Below are 22,407 nucleotides of genomic sequence, written 5' to 3'. Positions count from 1 at the left end.
ATCTGGGCTACATAACACATTAGTTTTAGGTTAAAAAGATTTTGTTTTGTTTTCAAAGCAGTGAGGCTGGATGGGTTGGCTCATACTTATAATATCAGCACATTGGGAGGCTCAGGTGGGCAGATCACCTGAAGTCAGAAGTTCGAGACTGTCAGGTAAAGAATCAGCCTCTTTCCTTCCCCTCCTTCCCCTTTCTGCTCCTCACCCTCCACCCCCTCCTTATTACTATTGCTGCCAACAGATCTATACCCCTCCCCATTTTCTCCTGAATGTTAGGTAACCCTAGCTAGAATAGTGCAAGACTGTTAAGATTTGGCAAAAACAACTAGGGGATGTGGTTTTTCTCAGAATGGATAGCTTGCCCACTCTCATGATCAACCCCCATCAACCCCCCCTAGCCTGTAAGCTCCAGGCTGCCTCCTCTGCTTGTCAAGGAGCAGCCCAGCAGGTCTGACTAGCCTGACTTTGGGTCTACTTGTCTTTCCTCTCGGCTGACCTTACAGAGACCAGCCTGGCCAATCTGGCAAAACTTCATCTCTATTAAAAATACAAAAATTAGCCGCACATGGTGGTGCACACCTGTAGTCCCAGCTACTTGGGAGGCTGAGGCACAAGAATCGCTTGAAGCTGGGAGGTGCAGGTTGCAGTGAACCAAGATTGCGTCGCTGCACTCTCACACCAGTCTGGGTGACAGAGGGAGACTCTGTCTCAAAAAAAAAAAAAAAAAAAGTAGCAGTGAGTTGTAAAAAGGATACTCCACAAGCTGCATTGTGTTTAGCCTGAGAATCTGAAAGTCTGAAATGTCTTGTTTCAAACTTCTGGGGATCTAAGCCCAGGGCGGGGTGACCGCCATTGTTCCTGTGATTCTCTGACTTGCCCTAATGCTCTGAACGTGAGAATGGCTCAAATAATTCAATGGGCCGTGGGTGGCAAGGACTCTGAATGGTTCTTTGGAATTCTCTGACTCAGATGACATGATTCATATTTCACTGGCGGGGACACTTGTCCATCCCATGGCCCACACGTCATCCAGTTGTGAGTAATGGTGATGATCTGTCTCCAAGCATCATCCAGCTTCACAACTGCTCCAGATTTAGACTTGTTCCCTGAGACTTTGAGTAAGCTCTGTCTTTTTATAAGCAATTAAGAGCCCATTTTTGAGAGGCTATTCACAAAAGACAAAAGGGAAACAGCTTGAATGGAAAACCACTTGGGGATGAGGGCCATGCTCCATTCTGCACAGGTGGAGGCAGGGATGAATCTAAAGGTGGGGCCAAATGGCAACGACAGACTCGAGACAAGAATGGCTCTCCAGAAGCACTGCCATTCCTGTGACTGGCGACCAACCCTGGAAATCTACCAAAAGCAATGCAGGAAGGAGTGGCAAAGAAAAGAACCAGGGTCTCTCCCCACTTCCAAGTTCCCTTAGATTGAATCATTTTGACAAATTCCTAACAAGTTTATTACCATTAGCCACAGGCCCTTCTGAGAGCCTACTGGCCCAGATGTCACAAAGGAGCTCTCTGTGTCTTTCAAGTGGCGAGTTCCTAACATGAACATTTGTAGTGTGTGATTGCAGAAGTCCTGATTGTGTCAGCTGGGCGTGGTGGGTCACACCTGTATTCTCAGCAATTTGGGAGGCTGAGGCAGGAGGATTGCTCGAGCCTAGGAGTTTGAAACCAGCCTGGGCAATATAGTGAGACTCTATCTCTACAAAAAACTTAAAAAATTAAGTGCCTGGCCGGGCGCTGTGGCTCACGCCTGTAATCCCAGCACTCTGGGAGGCTGAGGCGGGCGGATAACAAGGTCAAGAGATGGAGACTATCCTGGCCAACATGGTGAAACCCCGTCTCTACTAAAAAAATACAAAACTCAGCTGGGCGTGGTGGCGCACGCCTGTAATCCCAGCTACTCAGGAGGCTGAGACAGGAGAATTGCTTGAACCTAGGAGACAGAGGTTGCAGTGAGCCAAGATTGCGCCACTGCACTCCAGCCTGGTGCCTGGCGACAGAGCAAGACTCTATCTCAAAAAAAAAAAAAAAAAAAATGAAGTGCCTGTAGTCTCAACTACTTGGGAGGCTGAGGGGAGAGGATCACTTGAGCCCAGGAGGTTGAGGCTGCAGTGAGCCATGATTGTACCACTGTACTACAGCATAGTGACAGAGTGAGACTCTGTCTCAAAAAGCAAACAAAAACTAAAAACAAAAAACCCCACAAAACTAATCTATAGAACACAGAAAATATGAGACTTCATGGAGTTTTTGTGAAGATTAAATCAGGGGTTAGCAAAATAACTACCCGAGGGCCAAAATCTGCTATGACCTGTTTTTGTAGTTCCAGCAGATAAGAATGGTTTCCGTATTTTTAAAGGGTTGTAAAAAAAAAAACCACTAAACTTAAAAACAATGCAAAGAGTAATATGCAACAGACTAATGTGTAACAGGCATCTGCTAAGCCTAAAATTTATTATCTGGTTCTTAACAGAGAAAGTTTACAGACCTCTGGATTAAAGGAAGAAAGAAACTTGAAAATAACTGGCACACTGAGCTTAACACATAGGAAACACTTAGAAAAGGTGGAATTTCAGGCTGGGCATGGTGGTTCACGCTTGCAATCCTAACACTTTGGGAGGCCGAGGCGGATGGACTACCTGAGCTCAGAAGTTCGAGACCAGCCTGGGTAACAGGATGAAACCGGCTCTACTAAAATACAAAAAATTAGACAGGCATGGCGGCATGTGCCTGTAATCCTAGCTACTTGGGAGGATGAGGCGGGAGAATTGCTTGAACCCAGGAGGCAGAGGTTGCAGTGAGCCGAGATCATGCCACTGCACTCCAGCCTGGGTGACAGAGTGAGACTCTGTCTCTAAAAAAATAAAAATTAAAAAATTAAAAAGAAAAAAAAGAAAGAAAAGGTGGAATTTCACTCCAAAGAAGAGAAATTTTCTGGGGATGATTTAGTCAGAAAACAATAAATGGAAATTTGGCACATGGGGTAAAACAAGTGAGATTCCTAGAAGATGTAAATGTTACTTTCTGACCTTTTCCCCATGTTAGTTGGCTTGGGGTACTGTAACGAAATACCCAACTGGGGACTAAGCAACAGACATTTATCTCCTCCCAGTTCTGGAGGATGGAAGTCTGAGATCGAGGCGTTGGTAGAGTTGGTTCATCTTGAGGTTTCACTCCCGAGGCTGCCTTCTCCCTGTGTCCTCACCTGGTCTTTCCTCCGTCTCGTGTCCCATTATGTATTTAGATCTCACATTTTTATAAGGGCACTTGTCAGATTGGATTAGGTTCCTCCCTGATGGCCTCATTTTAACTTACCTCTTTAAATGCTCTATCTCCAAGTAGTCACATTCTGAGGTACTGTGGCTGAGGGTTTCAACATATTAATTTGTGGGGGAAAGAATTCAGCCCAAAACACTCTCCTTAAATATTAACATTTACCAATGCTAATTCTTTTATTTTTTTAAAAAAGCAACTCTTAGTAAGAGGTGCTATAATTGTGTAAAATGGGAAAAGGCTAGTCCAGTTTTAGGGTACCTTTAAATAGCAGGCATCTCGGCCAGGCACGGTGGTTCATGCCTGTAATTCTGGCACTTTGGGAGGCCGAGGCAGGTGGATCACTTGAGGTCAGGAGTTCGAGACCAGCCTGGCCAACATGGTGAAACCCCTACCACTACTAAAAATGCAAATATTAGTTGGGCGTGTTAACGTATGCTTGTAGTCCCAGGTACTCAGGAGGCTGAAGCATGAGAATCGCTTTAAGCCAGGAGGTGGAGGTTGCAGTGAGCCAAGATTGCACCACTGTATTGCAGCCTGGGTGACAGAGGGAGACTCTGTCTAAAAACAAAAGCAAAAAGAAAAACAAAGAACACATAAGTGGCAGGCAGCTGTACCTTCCCTGAGGTGGGAGAAATATTAACTGCACACCAAGTAGCCCTGTCTCCCACATTTCCCAGCCTCTTGCTCGTAGGCAAGGCAGTATGACCAGTTCCAGCCAATGGGCTATGGGAGAAGTGATAAGACCCCTTAAAAAGCGCTTAAGGGCTGGTGAAAAACTCTCCAGCTATGCCCCCCTGTGCTGGAGCAGCCAAAGACATTCCATTTTGAGTGGACAGAGCCACAAGCTGGATGTAGCCTGGATCCCTGAGTCACCACATGGAACACAGTCATTTTGAAGTCAGCCCAGCTTCATAAAAATATTGTAAGAAATAAGCCTGTATTGGGTGAGTCACAGAGATTCGGAGTTTAATTTGTGATCATAGCAAAGCCTAATCGGTCTAGCACACTGGTTGCCAGAGGAGGTGAGCACTGAACACTGATGAAGAAGTCATGGCAAGGCATTCTTGTCTCAGACCTGCCAAGAATGTCACTGCCCTACTTTCGGCAAGAAGCCTTGTTCCCAATATAGCCTTGCAATTTGCCCTTTCCAGCTGGCTATGGTAACAGGACTAGAAAGAACACATTTGAAAAAACATTATAGAGTTTAAATGTAAACCAAAGCGTTTGCTTTCAGAATAGCCAATGGCCCATCTTCCAAGTAGGAAATACAAATAGCTCAGTCCCTGCAGTTAGACCCATTTATTTTTTTCACCTGTAAATGATACAGCTTCCTGGCATTCTCCTCTCTTCAACGTGCCATCTTTAAGTTTTAAACCACTTTACTCCAATTGATCCTCGAGTTTGCTCCAAATAAAGCTATTCTGTGCTTACAGAACTGGTTGCCCCAAATGCCTCATTATCGGAACACCACCAGCTCAGATGTGGATACCTGTGGAGGGGGACTGCGAAGCCTGAAATGTGCCTCACCTTCTCTTTCAAAGCCTCCTCAGCACTCTCCCCCCAATCCCAGTCCCTTAGTGCCCAGAGACATCAACTCCTAGAGATAACTGTGTGTCACAAAAACATGTCCACAGAGAAGAAGTACAAATATATAACCCATATGTCTTTGGAACCAGATGTCTGGAAAGCTCCCTTGACAGAAAAGCTGCCACAAATAATATATTAATTTACTACTCAGGAAATACACTCCCTTCATTGAAAAGTGATGACATGAAATTGAACCAACTCCCAGTACTGCTCTGAATTATTCTTACTGTGCCTGTAGCACACAGAAGACCCTACAAAGAAAGCAAATCCAATAACCAACAGGCTTCCAGACTCCCCCTAAAAGATAGCAGCTTGGTATTCTTTCTGAATTTACTTCAATTTATGATATGGCTCTATAGGAAATGTTTTATTGATTTAATCTAGTAAAACCCAATAGCCTAATAGCTAAAGTAGATAACAAGGCTATCGAGGGGTTTGCTGCTTACTTGGGAAGTCAACTGAGAAAGACAAAGTTCCGAAAGAAAGCTGTCTTTCTCCAGCTTCAAGAGTGGGTGGGACAAAGAGCATAAGGCTCAGGAGGCTGAACAGTTTTGAAAAAGACTTAAAAATGTGCCAGACACAGTGGCTCACACCTGTAATCTCAGCACTTTGGGAGGCTGAGGAGGGTGGATCACCTGAGATCAGGAGTTTGAGACCAGCCTGACCAACATGAAGAAACTCCGTCTCTACTAAAAACACAGAAATTAGCCAGGTGTGGTGGTGGGCGCCTGTAATCCCAGCTACTCCAGAGGCTGAGGCAGGAGAATTGCTTGAACCTAGGAGGCAGAGCTTGCAGTGAGCCAAGATCTTGCCACTGCACCTCAGCCTGGGCACGAGAGTGAGACTAAGTCTAAAAAAACAAATGCAAGACCTGGTCCTTGCAGGAACTTCAAAAACACCTGTTGGAATGACAACTCAATCTGCTGTTGACATCCCCCTCTGACCACGGCAGCCACTCTCTGCTTTCTCTGTGTTCTTTGAGGAAGAAACTCAGCTCCAGATCAGCTCTAATGCCAGCTCATTTGGAGACTCTGGGGTGTCCTTAAGTCACCTGGGGCCCTAGTTTTCCCTTCTTCAAAAAGGCTGGGGCTGAGCCAGAGAATCTCAGGTCCCTTTTTATTCTAAAATGTTGTGATTCTTACAAGAAAACACTGTCATCAAAACTAGATACTTGTTCTTTTCCCCTGGAATCCAACTACTGAGAACATCGTGCAGTGAACAGTGAGCCTCTCCACTTTCTAGCTATGAGACCCTCTAAGGCTTTGTCCCCTCACTGTCCAGGAGGAAACAAGGGTTAAAGCCAGGTGTATATATGAAAAACGTTTTGTGAATCCTTATGAATGAAGCAGTAACTGGGACAATCTCAAGAGATCATCCAGACCCCACCCTCCCATTCCATCTCATCATCCCTCTTCCCCTATCCATGACCGAGGCCTACAACAAGGACAAAATCTAGAAGTGAAGTTCATAACTGTCATTCTTTGTGTGCCATCTTCAGAGTCTCCATGGAAGATCTTAATCTGCCCAAATGAAAAAGGCTGATTCGTCTTAACTGCCACCTGCAGTATGTATGTCAGATAGAATTTTGTAGGCACACCTGTTGAAGGTAAAATAAGGAAGGGATACTGGCCCAGAAAATGCCCCCAAATGCCCCACAATGCCATTCCTGCTTGTTTCCAGTCAGATGCTAGGGCAAGAGCTTTACATAAGGTCAGGTGCAGTGGCTCATGCCTATAATCTCAGCGCTTTGGGAGGCCAAGGCAGGCAGATCGCTTGAGTCCAGGAGTTTGAGACCAGCCTGAGCAACATGGCGAAACCCCGTTTCCACAAACTACAAAGAAAATTAGCTAGGCATTGTGGTGTGCAACTGTAGTCCCAGCTACTTGGGAGGCTGAGATGGGAGGATCACTTGAATCTGGAGAGGCTGAGGCTGCAGTGAACCGTGATCGGTCATTGCACTCCAGCCTGGGTGACAGAGCAAAAAGAACTCCACATAAAAGATGGTACCTGCACTATTATTCGCAACGTACTTAGATGTTTTAAGATTTATCAGCCAATAAAGCAGCAGTCATAGTGAGGGAAAAGTGTATTTCACAGTCATTACAAAAGTACATATATCTACTAATGGTGACATAAATATAGTCCTTACTTATGACCAAATCATACAATTAAAATGGACTTTTCCTCCTGGACATCACACGACAACAGTCCCGTCAATTTCCGTCAGTAGCTACAGGGTGACCGGAATCACAGGCACAGACTGAGGAAGGCAGTCACGGTCGGACAGACAACACACTTCGGACTTACCAAAAACAGAGTCAGATTTTCCATATAAATATAATAAAATCATACAGAATCTAGCATTTCTCCTTTCACTCGGTTTCATAGATTCGTCAGGTGCTCACACACACACAAAATACAGTGGATCCCTTTCCTCACTCCCCCTCACCTCTCACTGGGTTTAGAATAAACCTGAGTTCAGAGTCCAGGTGACCAATGGCAATGCGGTCAGTTAGCGGCACATCTGCAGCTGTTCTTGAAGCATGCCGGGAATGAGAAGCGCGTTCTCCACCAGCTAATGGCAAGGCGGAAGCACTCCTGTTTCTTGAGGAAAGTATAATGTGAGGAAAAGGCATCAGGGGCTCCAGAAAGTTCCCAATGCACAGGTGCACGCCCTGCGAGCTTGCAGAGTAGAGCGGTTGCAGCTGGAAACCGTCGTTAGAAAAGGTATACTTCGTGTCAAATGGAGAGATGGTCTTAGATGATTCTTTTCTTCTCCCTGCTTGAAAAGCTCTATTTTCTTTTTCTGGAGACAGGGTCTCACTTTGCCACCCAGGCTGGAGTGCAGTAGCATGATCTTGGCTCACTGCAGCCTCGACCTCCTGGGTTCAAGGGATCATCCCACCTCAGCGCCCTCAAGTAGCTGAGACTACAGGCACATGCCACCACACCCAGCTAATTTATTTATTTTATTTTTTGTAGATACAGGCTATTGCCATGTTGCCCAGGCTGGTCTCGAACTCCTGAGCTTTGGGCTCCCAAAGTGCTAGGATTACAGGTGTGAGCCAGCACGCCTGGCCTAAAAGCTCTATTTTCAATGGTAAGTTCTGGAACCCAGTCAAGCTACATAAAAAATAACACCAATAGCCAAGGGGTCTGACCTCATCCTAGAATGCCCTAACACTGGGGTGATCCCTTAGGGAGGAAAGAGGCAGCTCCAGTTCTTGCCAATGTTGGCCAAATATCCATTCTCTCCTGCTCCATCAGAGACATGAGGGACTAAGGGGCGTCCCCACTGGTGAATGACAGAATGTTTCAGAACTACCTCTCTGCCCTCTGGCAAGGCTGACTGCCAGGGACATAAAGGCTGGCTTTGCAATTCTAGATTTGTGTTTTGGGATCCATGGACTGAGATGACCACCTAAGGTGGCCACACAGGTGGTGTCTGGTCGCACCTGCACAGGTCAAAAGTTGAAGATTCCAGGCCTTTCTGTAACCAGTCTCCTACATTAACCCCTATCCAACCTGTGCTGATTCTTCTTTTCTGATTCTGCTCACAACTGAGTGCACCCTGCCAAGTGCCAGCTGGACACAGACAGCACGGGGCTCCACAAAACGCACACACGGGGGGCACAGACATAACACTGGAGACGCATCTTTGGTTCGATTCTTGGAGAAAGGTGTGAACACACAACGTGGACTGAGCCCTGTTTGAGGAGCTCGGCTTTCCCCGAAGAAGAAACTGGCCTGTATCTGAACAAGTTCTCTGCCAGGCAAGCCGGCTCCCTGCTTCCAGCAAACTCACTGTGTTCTGAGCCACACTTGTTCTCTGGGCAGCTTGAAATCCACACCGCACAGAGGTCATGCTGCCTTCCTGCCATATGAATTATGCTCTGAATTGTCACAGTCATCTTTTCTCTCATTCAACAGAACCAGCCATAACCGTGTTCTATGCGTTCCAGAAGGATCAGGGCTATGCCTTAAACAACAGGATGAACGCAGGACCACGGAGATCTTGCCCTGCCCATGGGCCATGCCACTCAGCACATCACGACAGACAGCTCTTTTGCCCTCCACACTGAACCCTCTCGTGAAAACATGAGTTTGGTGGAATTGCTTCTCATCTCTCCATCCACGTTTTTAAAAATTATGTTATTTCAATTTACCAACATCACATTTTTAAAAAAAATCTCTTTGGAAAAGGTAATTCAATCATTAGCATGTTTCAACCAAAAAAAAAAAAAATCTATCAAAATCTTGCTTGGGAAATGAGTGTCCCCTTCAGTCTTTCTCTTCTGTCGAGGTCCCCACTGTTTGATCTTGGTCCGAAGCTCCCCTCCATCTTCCTCTGAGTAACCTGGGCCTGCCCCCGGCTCCTGCTGGCCTTCAGGGAATCCCTGCTATGAAAGGCAGGGCTGCTACACTCTGCAGAGGAAACGTGGCCTGGGTGAATGACTGTGATGTTGTTCTCTCCCTGTGACTGTGGCCAACTGCTGTGCGAGGCACACAGGTAGCACAGTGTGAAGAAAGATCCAGTAACAGTCCATTATCTGAGTGCCCCAGAAGGCTGATGCCCCATTTTTCCCCCAAGCCCAGAAGTGGGAACTGGAAGGGGTTAGTGAGTGGTTGGGAGGAAGGAAGATCTGAAGGACTGGAATTGGCTTCCCCTGGAGCCAACCCTTCTGGTGATGCCAGCATCTCTGGGGGTCCCTAAGCGAGGTTGGGTGGTGCAGGCTTTGGGTCTGTGGATTCAGCTACAGGTGGGACGCTGCATGGCAGGAACCAATGGGTCACTAAGGATGCTCCACACGAGGTCTTGGAATGTTCACACCCTGACAGATGTGCGGAGCTCTGTTCCGTTGCTGTTTTCTACGATACCCCAAATCCCGCTGGCCCAAGTTAGCACTGGGTCTTGACCCCATCGGCCATGTCGAAGGTAAGGTTCACGGAGGCTAGGGGCTGCAGCGGGGGCAGGCTGGCCTCCAGGGGCCTATCCACGGATGGCTGCAGGCTCTGATGCCGCTTCCTCAGCATCTGTCCGATGCCCATCATGGGGAACCGGCCTCGGCTTTTCATGCAATTTGGGCTCCCCAGAGGCTGCACGGGGCCGCTGCTGGGAACCGGAGGTGGGGAACACAGGCCCTCCTCTTTAGGGGGGCTGTTCTTATCTTCATGAGCAAAAGAGACCACAGTGGGATGCAAAGGAGTGTGGAGAGGTGACATGCTTCCGGACGGCAGACCCGGGGACAGTGTCCTCTCGCTGGAATTCCTGCGAGCCAGGCTCACCGGGGAGCTCAGAATCCTGTAGTGATGAGAGGGAGACAGCATTTCTATGTGGTCGTCACGATCAACAGACTCGAAGGAGCGCACCATCTCCAGCATCAGGGGTTCTTCCTTGTGGGAGATGCTGGTGCTTCCAGGCCCTGGCTGATAGGGCTCTGGTTTCTTCACAATCCTTGGGGTCCTGGGCGGCGGGACAGGGATGAACTCCATGGAAGAAGAAGCCACACAGTTGGAATCAGAGGTTTTGCGGAAAATATTGCGGCAGCCGAAGGAATCTGCACACCAAGAAAGTGCAAAAAAACATCAGGACGCCTGGACAGTGCTCACGGCCCTTCTCCCGCCTGCTCTGATCTCCAGCTTGACAAGAGACGGTTCCCTGCCAAGGTCAGAAGAAAGCAACCAACAAACAGCCTTGGCAACTTTGCAAGAAGTCACCAGCAGCGTGTCACTTTCCCCACAGAGGCCGGGCAGTCTTTCTAGGATGGAGGGACAGGGGGCTGGTGACAGGAGGATTCCAGTTTGCCTTATGGCTCTAGCCCAACATCCTCCCCGCTTTTGGTTGCTTAAAATTCTGGACCCTAGGCGGCGCTGGCTCACGCCTGTAATCCCAGCACCTTGGGAGGTCAAGGTGGAAGGACTGCTTGAGCCCAGGAGTTCAAGATCAGCCTGGACAATATGGCAAGACCCCATCTGTAAAAATTTTTTAAAACATTAGAAAATGTTTTAAAACATTTATTAAAATGTTGCGTGTTACCTTTTTTTTGTGCAGTGGCTCACACCTGTAATCCTAGCACTTTGGGAGGCCGAGGCTGGAGGATCACGAGGTCAAGAGATTGAGACCAGCCTGGCCAACACAGTGAAACCCCGTATCTACTAAAAATATGAAAATTAGCTGGGCATAGTGGCGTGCACCTGTAGTCCCAGCTACTTGGGGAGGCTGAGGCAGGAGAATCGCTTGAACCCGGGAGGTGGAGGTTGCAGTGAGCCAAGATTGTCCCACTGCACTCCAGCCTGGGTGACAGAGCAAGACTCCATCTCAAAAAAAATATTATCCACCTGAGCCGGGGAAGTGGAGGTTGCAGTGAGTTGTGATGGCTCATCACTCCAGACTGAGTGACAGAGTGAGACTCTGTCTCAAAAAAAAAGAAAAAAAAATTCTGGACCTTGCCAAAGGATCTTGGAATAAAAAAGGTACACGTACTCAACAGCACGTCCATAAAACTCCCAGAAGCACACCAAGCTCCCCTGACTGAACTCCTGCCAATCTGGTCCTTGGACAGCCCACACTGGAAGGAGTGTTTCCCTTGTGACTTTTTAAAATTTTATTTATCGTGGTAAAAAACACGTAACAGAAATGTTATCGTCTTAACCATTTTTTAAGTGTGCAGTTCAGCAGTGATAAGTATATTCATACTGTTGTGGAATCAGTCTCCAGAACTGTCTTCCTGTTGCAAATCTAACACCCTATATATAGCCCCACTCTCTGAAACCCCCGGCAACCACCATTTTACTGCCTGTCTCTATGAATCCAACCACTCTAGGGACCTCATACAAGTAGACTCACACAGTATCTGCCTTTTGTGACTGGCGTTAATTCAATTAGCATAATGTCCTCCAGGTTCATCTGTGTTGAAGCATATGTCAGGATTTCCTTCCCTTTTAAGGCTCTCTCATGACTTTTAATCTGGGTGGAGCCTCACCCAATTCTGAACGGGGGTAGAACAGCATCATCCATATAGTTAAGGCAACCTGCCAAATCCCCACGGTTTCTCTCTCCAGTTGGCATAGACTAGAATCCAGGTTTGCAAACTGGGCCAGAAAAGAAAGGGGAAACCCCCTACGGATTTAGAGATGAGGGCAATAAAGCTAAGTTCATGCGGAATGAGCTCTGTCTTAGCTTCTTTCTTCTCCCATAACATTTTATAGGCTCTGTGGAGGCCCAGCTGCAGAAGCAAGCTGCTGCCCACTGGGATCGATTTTGGGAGCAGCTGAGGGCACTGGGAAGCCTCCCTGCCTTGCATCAATAAACACATAGGCGCCATAATGAAACAGGCGCCAGAGACACATCAGCGGAAAGGAGTACAACTTCATTAATGGCCAAGGTCTCCAATGCTCCAGCTGCCACGTGGACACTGCTGCCCCTCCCTGATCCGTTGTGCTCTGCTCCAAGGAAAGCAGGTTGCTTTGGGCCATGTGGGGACAGTGGCCTCTCTCTGGGAGCAGCACGGGAGGTAGAAGGACAGGAGCCGGGTTCAAGTCCCGTGCAGGGACTAACTGCCCGCTACACCTGAGTGTATCTCAGACAGCCACAGCCCTCTCTGAACCTACTTCTTCATGTTTAAGGAGACTGAACTCTAGGATGTGTCTCATCCCCCTCAGTAATAAGAACCTCTCCTCTACCTCACGGCTCGGCTTCAGGATGCCCCCGGCTCCTGTGTGCCCTCTCGGCATTTCTACCATGTTAAGCCTGTGCCCAGTAAGGTCTCCTTTTGGCATCTTTTAGCACTCGTCCCAGGGGAGGGAAACACATTTGTCAGTTCTCTGTGATGAGCTGGATCTGACTCAGGTGGGGAGCTTATATATGCATTGCATCTCATCCACAGCTGTGACAGGTAGGAGCCCTTACAAGTAACTAAGACAGCCAGTGAAGATCCTCAGCAGTAAAGGAGCTGGGACCTCTGCAGGCTGTAGAGCTGGGATTTGAACTCAGGTCTGAGCACGCTACTTCCACCCCAGAGCCCAGATTCAATCACATTGCAGTGCTTCACAGGGTCCTCTTTTCTAGGGAAGATGCCAAATGCTATCAGGGAGATACCCGGTCTCTGCTCCTGCCCCCCATCTCTACTCCCACCATTCTTCATCTCTGCCCCTAGAATACCACATACCCGGCTCTCTGCTCCTGCCATGCTGTGCCTCCCAACCTCTGTTCTGACGATATCATCCACCCCGATTTCTGTCTCCATAATACCACGCACCCCATCTCTGTTTTCTCAAATCCTTCCTGCACAGGTGGCTAATGCCACATAGCTGGGTCCCAGACTGTGCTCAGGCAACCTCAGGTCCGTGAACCCTGCTTTTCTAGGGCCACAGGAATCGTCTGTTCTCTAGGGCCCACACCGCCCTCCCCTGTGAAGGGTACACAGCAGACACGCAGCCCAACAGGAGTGGCCTGAGAGCATCCCCAGAGCTGACCCACCTTTGTCGGGGAAGTTGGCCTTGGAGGCCTTCCGGTCCTTCAGCAGGGCTTTGGTGTTCTGAAGCTGTGTCATGAGCGAGGCTGAGGGCTGCTTGTGTGAGGGCAGGTTCTTGTCCAGCTTCTTGGAGAATGGTCGATGAAGAAAATCCCCTCTTTTTTCTTGCTCTTTGGGCTTCTTATCCTGCAAATAGAAAGCAAACATATGCATTTAGACATGCACTGGAAGATACAGTGGGATTCTCTTTGAAAAGTCATCCAAACCAATTAGAGAATCTCCAGCTTTTCAATCCTCTATGCTGTCAACTGTGCGTTGAATGAGGGAGGAGCTGTCGCCCAGCCGATGCTCCAGGAAGCCCGTCTCCCTCTGCCTGGGCAGCGAGTGACCTTCAGTTGACCCTAGCTCCCTTGCACTTGACCCTAGCTCCCTTGCACTGTCCTCTTTCAAGGCATTCCAGCAAGGGTAAGCCATTCCTAGGAGGTCAATTATTCTGGAATAAGCCCAACGCACGAAGGCGAAGTAGAGCAGGACTTCTGGAAACCTACCGTCTGCATTCAAAGTGGAGCCCAAAGATCGTGCCTCCAGTAATGACTTTGCAAAGCTGACCGGAAACATAGCTACTTCCACCTTCACATCAGGTTCTGTTTGGGGCATTCAAGCCAAGGAGGTGCCAACACAACATGGACAACAAATCCAGAGAGCCCCGAGCGGTCCGGATGGGCTTCTGGCCCTTTCTACCCTAATCATGTGAGCACTCACTTGCATACTTAGGACTCATGTGTAAGTAGCCTTTTTTTTTTTTCTATGAGGCAGAGTCTTGTGCTGTCACCCAGAATGGGATGCAGTGGTGTCATCATATCTCACTGCAACCTCGAGTTCCTGGACTCGGGTGATCCTCCCACCTCAGCCTCCTGAGTAGCTGGGACCACAGGTGTGCACCACCATGCCCAACTATTTTTTTAAAAAGATTTCTTGCCGGGTGCAGTGGCTCATACCTGTAATCCCAGCACTTTGGGAGGCCGAGGCGGGTGGATCACCTGAGGCTGGGAATTCAAGACCAGCCTGACCAACATGGAGAAACTCTGTCTCTACTAAAAATACAAAATTAGCTGGGCATGGTGGCGCATGCCTGTAATCCCAGCTACTCGGGAAGCTGAGGCAGGGGAATCACTTGAACCCGGGAGGCAGAGATTGCAGTGAACCAAGATCGTGCCATTGTACTCCAGCCTGGGCAACAAGAACGAAACTCCGTCTCAAAAAAAAAAAAAAAAGATTTCTTGTAGAGATGGGGTATCCTTATGTTGTCCAGGCTGGTTTCGAGCTCCTGCCTCAAGCAACCCTCCTGTCTCAGCTTCCCAAAGTACTGGGAGTACAGACATGAGCCAAAATGCTTGGCAGTGGCCATTGTTTCGGCGTAAATCTTGCCTTTGTTGGACTAGATTATAATCCATCTGATGAGAATGAATTTGACTATTTTATATATCTTCAAGCCCACAGCCTGTGGCATAAAGCCAGATGCTTAGAGAAAGCTTAATAAATAGTTATTGAAATGTTTTTTAAAAGGGCTGGTAGAAACTGAACTGAATTAAAATTAATTCAGTTCAAGCTTCTGGTAAGGGTGACGTCACTAAGAAGCAGAAGTTCTTTTTCCAGCCCGAAAGCCTGTGTTTGGTGTTTACCGTTAAAGCAACCGCACCTCTGACCTCACCACAGGTGAGGAGGGAAAAAAGACTTTTCTTTTTCACATTTCTGCCCTCAACTTTAAGAGCATTTGCAAACCAAGAGAGCTCATCTATTTTTCATTCATGTTGTTGAGAAGCTTAAGGAAACATCTCTTTGCAGTTTTACAGCCCTTTCTAATATGGCTGTTCAAAGTCTTTGCAGGTTAGAGTTCATGATGTCCAGTGTTTGCGTGGGAAAGAAGACAGGGTAACTGTGGGAAGTGGGGACGCTGAGCCGCATCACAAGTGCCCCTGGGAGGGGCTACAGCTCCCTGGGGGTCTGGCCTGTAGCTGATGTGACTTCTCCCCAACAAAGGAGCGACATGGGAAGACAGGAGAGGCGAAGCTTCCTCAGACTCCCTCCTCAGCATCTTCACAGCTGCCACCAGCCTTTTTTGAGAACACACAGGGTGCCGGATGCTGCCCTGAGGGCATGACCCACCACGAGGCAAATGCTACTCGTTTCCACAGGAAGAAACAGCCTGCAGTGCTACGTAATCCACCCATGAGCCCGTGGAAACTTGGATTTTCACAGCCCTGAAGTCGATGTTGTCAATCCTTGACTTGACACCACACTCTCAGAGCCTGGGGCTGGGTCAGGCGATTCCAGGGGTGGAAAGGCCCAGAGGCAGGAGCGTGCCACTGTCCTAGGCTCCCCCAGTGGGATCCGAATGTTCCAGAGAAAGGCACGTGCTCCAGGGTGTGATCTGGAATGCCAAGAAGGGGACCGTGTGCTCCAGGTCACCTCGGTTGAAGCCAGCAAAGGACAATCACCATTTTCCATAGCTTCCCTCTCCCTTTGTGTCCATGACACACCAACAGGCCACCTTCTCTAAGGCAAAGGAGAACAAGCTTTCGCACACACGCTCCCACACCCAGAGACACACACCCATCCAGCGTCAAAGGCAATGTTACCCGCTTTCCTGAAAAATCTGGCAGAATCTCCTTTTGCTTGGTTTCCTCTTTCTCTATTTTTATGCAAAAGTCACCAGCCCTACCTGCTGACACCTTCTACAGGAAAAAGGAGTCAAATGCACCTTTGTCATACATTTCCAAAGGTATCTGGTAGAAAGGACAACACTGCGGTTCCTTCCGTGTGAGGATTGCTTTTTAAATCGATCAGCAAACGCTTTTTCAGGCTGCCCTGTGGCCCCCAAGCCTTGAGAGCTGCTGGTGGCTGTCTAGGTCCATTTTCATTCCTTTCGGGGGTGTGTGTGTCTGTGTGTTTTGAGATGGAGTCTTGCTTTGTCACCCAGGCTGGAGTGCAGTGGCACGATCTTGGCTCACTGCAACCTCTGCCTCCCGGGTTCAAGTGATTCTCCTGCCTCAGCCTCCCGAGTAGCTGGGATTACAGACGTGCCCTACTACGCCCAGCTAATTTTTGTATTTTTAGTAGAGACGGGGTTTCACCATGTTTGTCAGGCTGGTCTTGAACTCCTGACCTCGAGATCCACCTGCCTTGGCCTCCCAAAGTGCTGGGATTCCAGGTGTGAGCCACCACGCCCAGGCCGTTTTCATTCCTTTCTAACCCTCCTTGGGTTCTCAAAAGCTTAGCGATCAAGATGAAAACTTCTGGGGACTAGTATCACTACCCAGATAGAGTCCATGGACACCCAGTGGTGTGTAATGCGCAGGAGTTTGGTGTGGAAAGAGAACAAGGTTGGCCTGAAAGACCAAATTTCTCCTGTCGCTGACAAGGCGGGTATTTGGCAATGAGCGGAAAGCTGCAATGGAGGCAGAAAAGAGGGAAAACGCACCCCCAGACAGAAAGTTCCAGGAAACCCTGCTAAGGCCACCCTTGTTCAACTTTATCCCAAGATCTACACCCTAGTTTGTCCCCAAGAACCCCCAGAACATCCTTCTTCAGCAGAGAGTCAGGGATTTCATAGTAACCAGTTTCTAAGGGGAAATCAAGAACTCACCCTTAGCTGCTCCCTATTGGGGATGAACCTCAGAGTCACTCCAAGCAGAAGGGTCCACAGCCCAGAGAAAGCAAGCTTATTTACAACCAGCCAATCTCCCTGCCCTCCAAGCACGTCACCAAATGCAACCAATCACCCAAATTAGACTTTTTCATTTGCATGGCCTATTTCTCCAAAAGAAATTTCCTAGGGAGCAGGATGCTAAATTGCCTTACATAACGGAAACGGTTCTTCAGCGGGACTAATCACATCCCCCTTCCGCAAGCAAGCTCTGCACGCGGCAAGGCTGCCGCCTGCAGAGATGCCTGGCTTCCCTCCGATGCTCCTGCACCCACGTGGACTTGAGGGTGGGCGATGGGATTCAAGCTCTCTGTTCAAAGTCCGTCCTCTTGCACCTTCATGGCACAGTTCCAAATCCCCCGAGGCAGATCAGAGAAAAGGCCACATGAGGCCCCAGAGGCAAGCTGTACACTAAACAGCTTCTTGTTCTCTATCAACTGTTTCCACCCACTGCAGATGTGCATGGATATTTACAAAGTGGGACATTTTGAAAACACGGCCCCATGAACAATCGTTTACCCAAGACCCTTAATGGTGTGTATTGTCCCATGGAGGAGATGGAGATGCTGCAGGAGGGGGAAACCCAGCCTCCACCTCTGAGGCCTGAGCTCCAGAGAGCTGGTCCCCTTTGGAGTCTTCCCTGTTGACTGTGCAACTGGGGTATGATGGCCACTGAAGAATGACCACAGGCTTCTGTGTTCCAAAGACCCACACGGCCCCCTTCTTTCCCAGCTTGGCTGCACCTGAGAATCCCAGCCGCGGTCATAGCTTGGCAGCCTGGAAGTCTGGAATCCATTCCTTACTCTCTCCATAACATGGGAGAGCATGTTACAGCTGGGTGACCTTGGACAATTCACTTCTCCTCAAGGGAGGTGTTTCCCCATATGTAACCAAAAGTGTGGATCCTTCCCAGCTCTGGGAGGATAACAATGAGCTCAGATCACACCTGTTTTATCACCTGAACAGCAAATGCATGCATTTAACAGGGACCAACACTTGCTTCGAATCCTCATCACCCCAGGCCGGAGAATGGATGGCTGCCTGGGAAATCTGCCTCTTCCCGCACGTGGCAGAGGAACCCTGGGAGCTGAGGCAAGTTTTCCTTGAGTAACTCTATCAAGTCCAGCTCCACATGGGCTTTTTTGGAGCTTTCCTGCCCTCTGATGATTAATAAGCCTCTCCGAGCTGTTTGGTGTGTCAGAACCAAGTGCTGACTGCTACTACCTGGGATGGCTCAGGGCCCAGATGCCATGACTGGCTGGTTTTAGCTCCTTGTTGCCCATCACATAAGGTGAAACCTGATTTTGCTGCAGAAAAACCTACAATTGAATTGATAATAACAAGACTTCGGACCAGGCATGGTGGCTCACGCCTGGAATCCCAGCACTTTAGGAGGCCAAGGCAAGCAGATCACTTGAGGTCAAGAGTTTGAGACCAGCCTGGCCAATATAGCGAAACCGCATCTCTACTAAAAATACAACAATTAGCTGGGGCATAGTCGCATGGGCCTGTGGTCCCAGCTACTCAGGAGGTTGAGACAGGAGAACTGCTTGAACTTGGAAAGCGGAGGTTACAGTAAGCCAAGATCACACCACTGCACTCCAGCCTGGACGACAGAGTGAGACTCCATCTCAAAAAAAAAAAAAAAAAAAAAAAGAGGGCTTCATTCATAAATTAGGCCATCGAGCCAGGAAGCTCTAGATAGTTGCAAACCCCATTTCTCATACTGGTGGAAACAGAAATGCATAGCGGGGTGTATAGCTGTAAAACACAGTCAACTCCACATAGTGAGAACCAATGTGCTCTGAAGGGATTCTGATAAACCCACTCACAACAGGATTCTGCATGTTTTAATTCTGGATAAGGATAGGGCTGGCAGAGCCTGCTGCCCTGGGCAGAGACTGGCCAACCCTTAGGATCATATATGATGGGTAATTTCATATGCCAACTTGGCTAGGCCAGTTGCTTGGTCAAACACCAGTCTAGATGATTCTGTGAATGTGTTTTTAAAGACGTGATTAACAGACCGGGATCAGTGGCTCACGCCTGTATTCCCAGCACTTTGGGACATCGAGGTGGGTGCATGGCCTGTGGTCAGGAGTTCAAGACCAGCCTGGACAACATGGTGAAACCCCGTCTCTATTAAAAATACAAAAGCTAGCCAGGCATGGTGACGGGCACCTGTAATCCCAGCTACTAGGGAGGCTGAGGCAGGAGAATTGCTTTAACCTGGGAGGCAGAGGTTGCAGTGAGCCGAGATCATGCCATTGCACTCCAGCCTGGGTGACAAGAGTGAAACTCCATCTCAATAAATAAACAAAGATGTGATTAACATTTAAATCAGTAGACTTTAAGTAGATTATCCTCCATAATGTGGGTGGGTCTCATCCGATCAGTCAAAGGCCTTAAGAAAAAAAGAATGAGGTCTTCTGGCAAAAGAAATTCTGCCTCTAGATGGCCTTCGGACTTGAAGCTGCAACATCACCTCATCCAGCCCGCTGGTCTGCCCTGCGGATTTCAGACTTGCCAACCCCCACAATTAAGTCTCAGGCCCGGTCTCTCTCTCTGCATACTCTATTGGTTCTGTTTCTCTGGAGAACCCTGACGAATACATCATAATTCTCCGAGTTCTTACCTGCACAGCATGGAATTCAAGGTCTCTCGTCCAGGCGTCCAGAGAGGCCTGTGAAAAGGAACATCCTTCAACAATGCAAGAATCTGCACCTGTTACTTATTCCCTAAACTCTTCCCCAGCACCTCTGCAGCTCTGGTTGGGAATTATTCCTTTCAGTTTTTGTAGACAGAAAGCAAATCCTGAAACTGCCGTGAAAGTAGGCAGCAGATGTCCTAACTCGTGTGCTGAATAGATTTTCTAGGTAAACATTTTATTAAAATCGAAGGCGCCGTATGGAGGAGTGCTCTAATGAGAAGTCAGCAGCTCAATGTTTTCTCAAACAGCAAACACACCCACAGAAATGGCACTCAGATCAAAAAACAGAACACAGCCAGCATCGGGAGGGTCCTCCTTGCCACCCCATGTCCTCTCCCAGGCACTCTGTCCCCAAAAGTAATGACACTTCACTTCTTTTTTTTTGAGATGGAGTCTCACTCTGTCACCCAGGCTGGAGTGCAATAGCACCTTGGCTCGCTGCAATCTTTGCCTCCCAGGTTCAAGCAGTTCTCCTGCCTCAGCCTCCCGAGTAGCTGGGATTACAGGTGCACGCCAGCAGTCCAGGCTAATTTTTGTATTTTTAGTAGAGACGGGGTTTCGCCATGTTGGCCAGGCTGGTCTTGAACTCCTGACCTCAAGTGATCCACCCATCTTGGCCTCACAAAGTGCTGGGATTACAGGCATGAGCAACTGGCACCCAAGTAACTGCACTTCTGATGTCTAACAGCACAGACTACTGGATCTGATTCTGAACTGTATTTTTTAAAGTTGCATAGATTTTGAAATAAGATACAAAGTGAACATTTTAATATTTGCCTTTAAATGTTTCATCCCTGTCGTGGATTGAATTGTACTCTCCCAAAATTCATAGGTTACAGTCTAACCCCAGGACCTCAGAATTTGACCTTATTTGGAAAGAGAGTCTTTACAGAAGTAATCGAATTAAAATGAGGTTATTAGAGTGAGCCCTGATGCAGTATGACTGGTGTCCTTTAAAAATGTGGAAATTTGGGCCGGGCAGGGTGACTCACATCTGTAATCCCAGCACCTTGGGAGGAGTCTGAGGCAAGCTGATGGCTTGAGCCCAGGAGTTCGAGACCAGCCTGGACAACATGGTGAAACCCCCTCTCTACAGAAATTAGCTGGGCGTAATGGTGCATGCCTGTAGTTCCAGCTACTAGGGAGGCTGAGGTGGGAGGATCATCTGAGGTGGGGAGGTCAAGGTTGAAATGAGATGTGATTGTGCCACTGTACTCCAGCTTGGGCTGGAAACAAAGAAAGAAAAAGGAAGGAAAAAGGGGAGGGGAGGGGAGAAAAAGAGAAAGAAAGGAGGGAGGAAGGGAGGGAAGGAAGGAAAAAAAGAAGAAAGGAAGGAAGGGAGGGAGGGAGGGAGGACAAGAAGAGAGAAAGAAAGGAGGGAGGGAAGGAAGGAAAAGAAAAAAGAAAGAAAGAGAGGGAAGGAAGGAGGGAAAGGAAGGAAAGAGAGAGAGGGAGGAAGGGGAAAGAAAAGAGAGAAAAAGGAAGGAGGAAGGGAGGAAAGGAAGGAAGGGAGGGAGGGAGGGAGGGAGGAAGGAAGGAAGGAAGGAAGGAATCTGTCGGGCACACACGATAGGTGTTCTCAGATGAGAAATGTACCCCACTTTTACAGTCTCTGCCTTTGATAGGAAAAAGAGAGAGAAAATGGTCAAGTTGTATAATCACTGCTTGGTAACCCCAAGAGGGAAGTTTTTGCAACTTAATTCAGCTCCTTTGTCTCCTAGGAGAAAACGAACTGGAATCAAAAGGAACAAAGAGGCCACTGCTTGCACGCAGTGCCCGGACATGGCTTGATGACATCCCCGGGGGACACGAGCCCTGGGCCACACCCTGGTTTGCACACAACCTGAAACCTCTCCACTATTCCCTGTGCCCATTCAGCTCCACCCCTGCCCTGGGGTGGCTTCTCCCAGGCCCACCGAGGACAGAAAAGCCCCCCGCCCACCACCCCCGGCTCCAAGTGGACTTTTCTGAGAAGTCTGGGCCCTTTCTTAGTCCTTCCTCAAAGTAGCCCCACTCCACTTTCTAGGTCCCTCCAGACACAAGCTGGATCATCTGGTAACAGCTGTCATTCAATTAGGGGAGTGTCGCTGCAGTTTAGAGGAAGCAAATGGATCACAGAAGAGGAAATAGAAAAGGAATCCAATGAAAGAAGGACCCCTTTCCCTCTGGAGTTCTAGCCCCTTCCGACACACAGTCGCAGTGGGGCGGGCGTGAGGTCAGCGTGGACCAGGGCATCAGCAAGGTGGCTCAGGGGCCCCCTAGGGCACGCACATCAGGCCCTCCAGACACCTAAGTTTGCATTGTTATTGGACAAGACCCTCGTGAGTGACATGCAAAGCACGAGGCAGGAAGTCTAACAGTGAATTCTGCATCCCCTGGACTCTGGGTCGGGTGACCACCCTCAGCGCAGGTGTAAGAGGCTCCTCCCTGCTGTAAGGCATGGCCATGTGGTGGTGATAACATCACGTGTGTGCTACGCTGCAGGAATCCCCCTGCCTTTAAAACAGCCAGTGTCCCACCTGGAATGTTCTCCCTGCTCCGTGGCTTGTCCCAGTCCTATCCATTTTCTGAGACTCTGGTCAGGGCCCATTTGATCTTTCCGTTTGTTTATTGAGCAAATATTTATTGAGCACCTACTACATG

At 48.6% G+C, this 22,407-nt stretch overlaps 1 protein-coding gene across 5 annotated transcripts in view; it reads right to left on the bottom strand.

Annotated features, from left to right (window-relative positions):
• Nucleotides 1-22,407, bottom strand: part of HUNK (hormonally up-regulated Neu-associated kinase) — a 286,592-nt gene that overhangs the window by 5,492 nt on the left and 258,693 nt on the right. For 4 of the 5 annotated variants that reach the window (XM_064380095.1, XM_064380097.1, XM_064380096.1 and 1 more), the window contains 3 exons: nt 19,690-19,737; nt 13,354-13,534; nt 6,943-10,432 (listed from right to left, as the gene is read on the bottom strand). In XM_064380095.1, the coding sequence (XP_064236165.1) occupies nt 9,774-10,432; nt 13,354-13,534; nt 19,690-19,737 (888 nt within the window). In that variant the 3' untranslated portion in view covers nt 6,943-9,773. Of the gene's footprint in view, nt 1-6,942; nt 10,433-13,353; nt 13,535-19,689; nt 19,738-22,407 lie in introns of those variants that run through there. The other variant, XR_010343928.1, reaches the window with a different exon arrangement.

This window comes from Aotus nancymaae, unplaced genomic scaffold (assembly GCF_030222135.1).
Source record: "Aotus nancymaae isolate 86718 unplaced genomic scaffold, 86718_ANA_hifiasm-v0.15.2.pri h1tg000022l_1, whole genome shotgun sequence".
NCBI classification, from domain to species: Eukaryota; Metazoa; Chordata; class Mammalia; order Primates; family Aotidae; genus Aotus; species Aotus nancymaae.
Note: the sequence above shows the minus strand (reverse complement) of the source record. Positions and strands in the feature narration are given on the sequence as shown.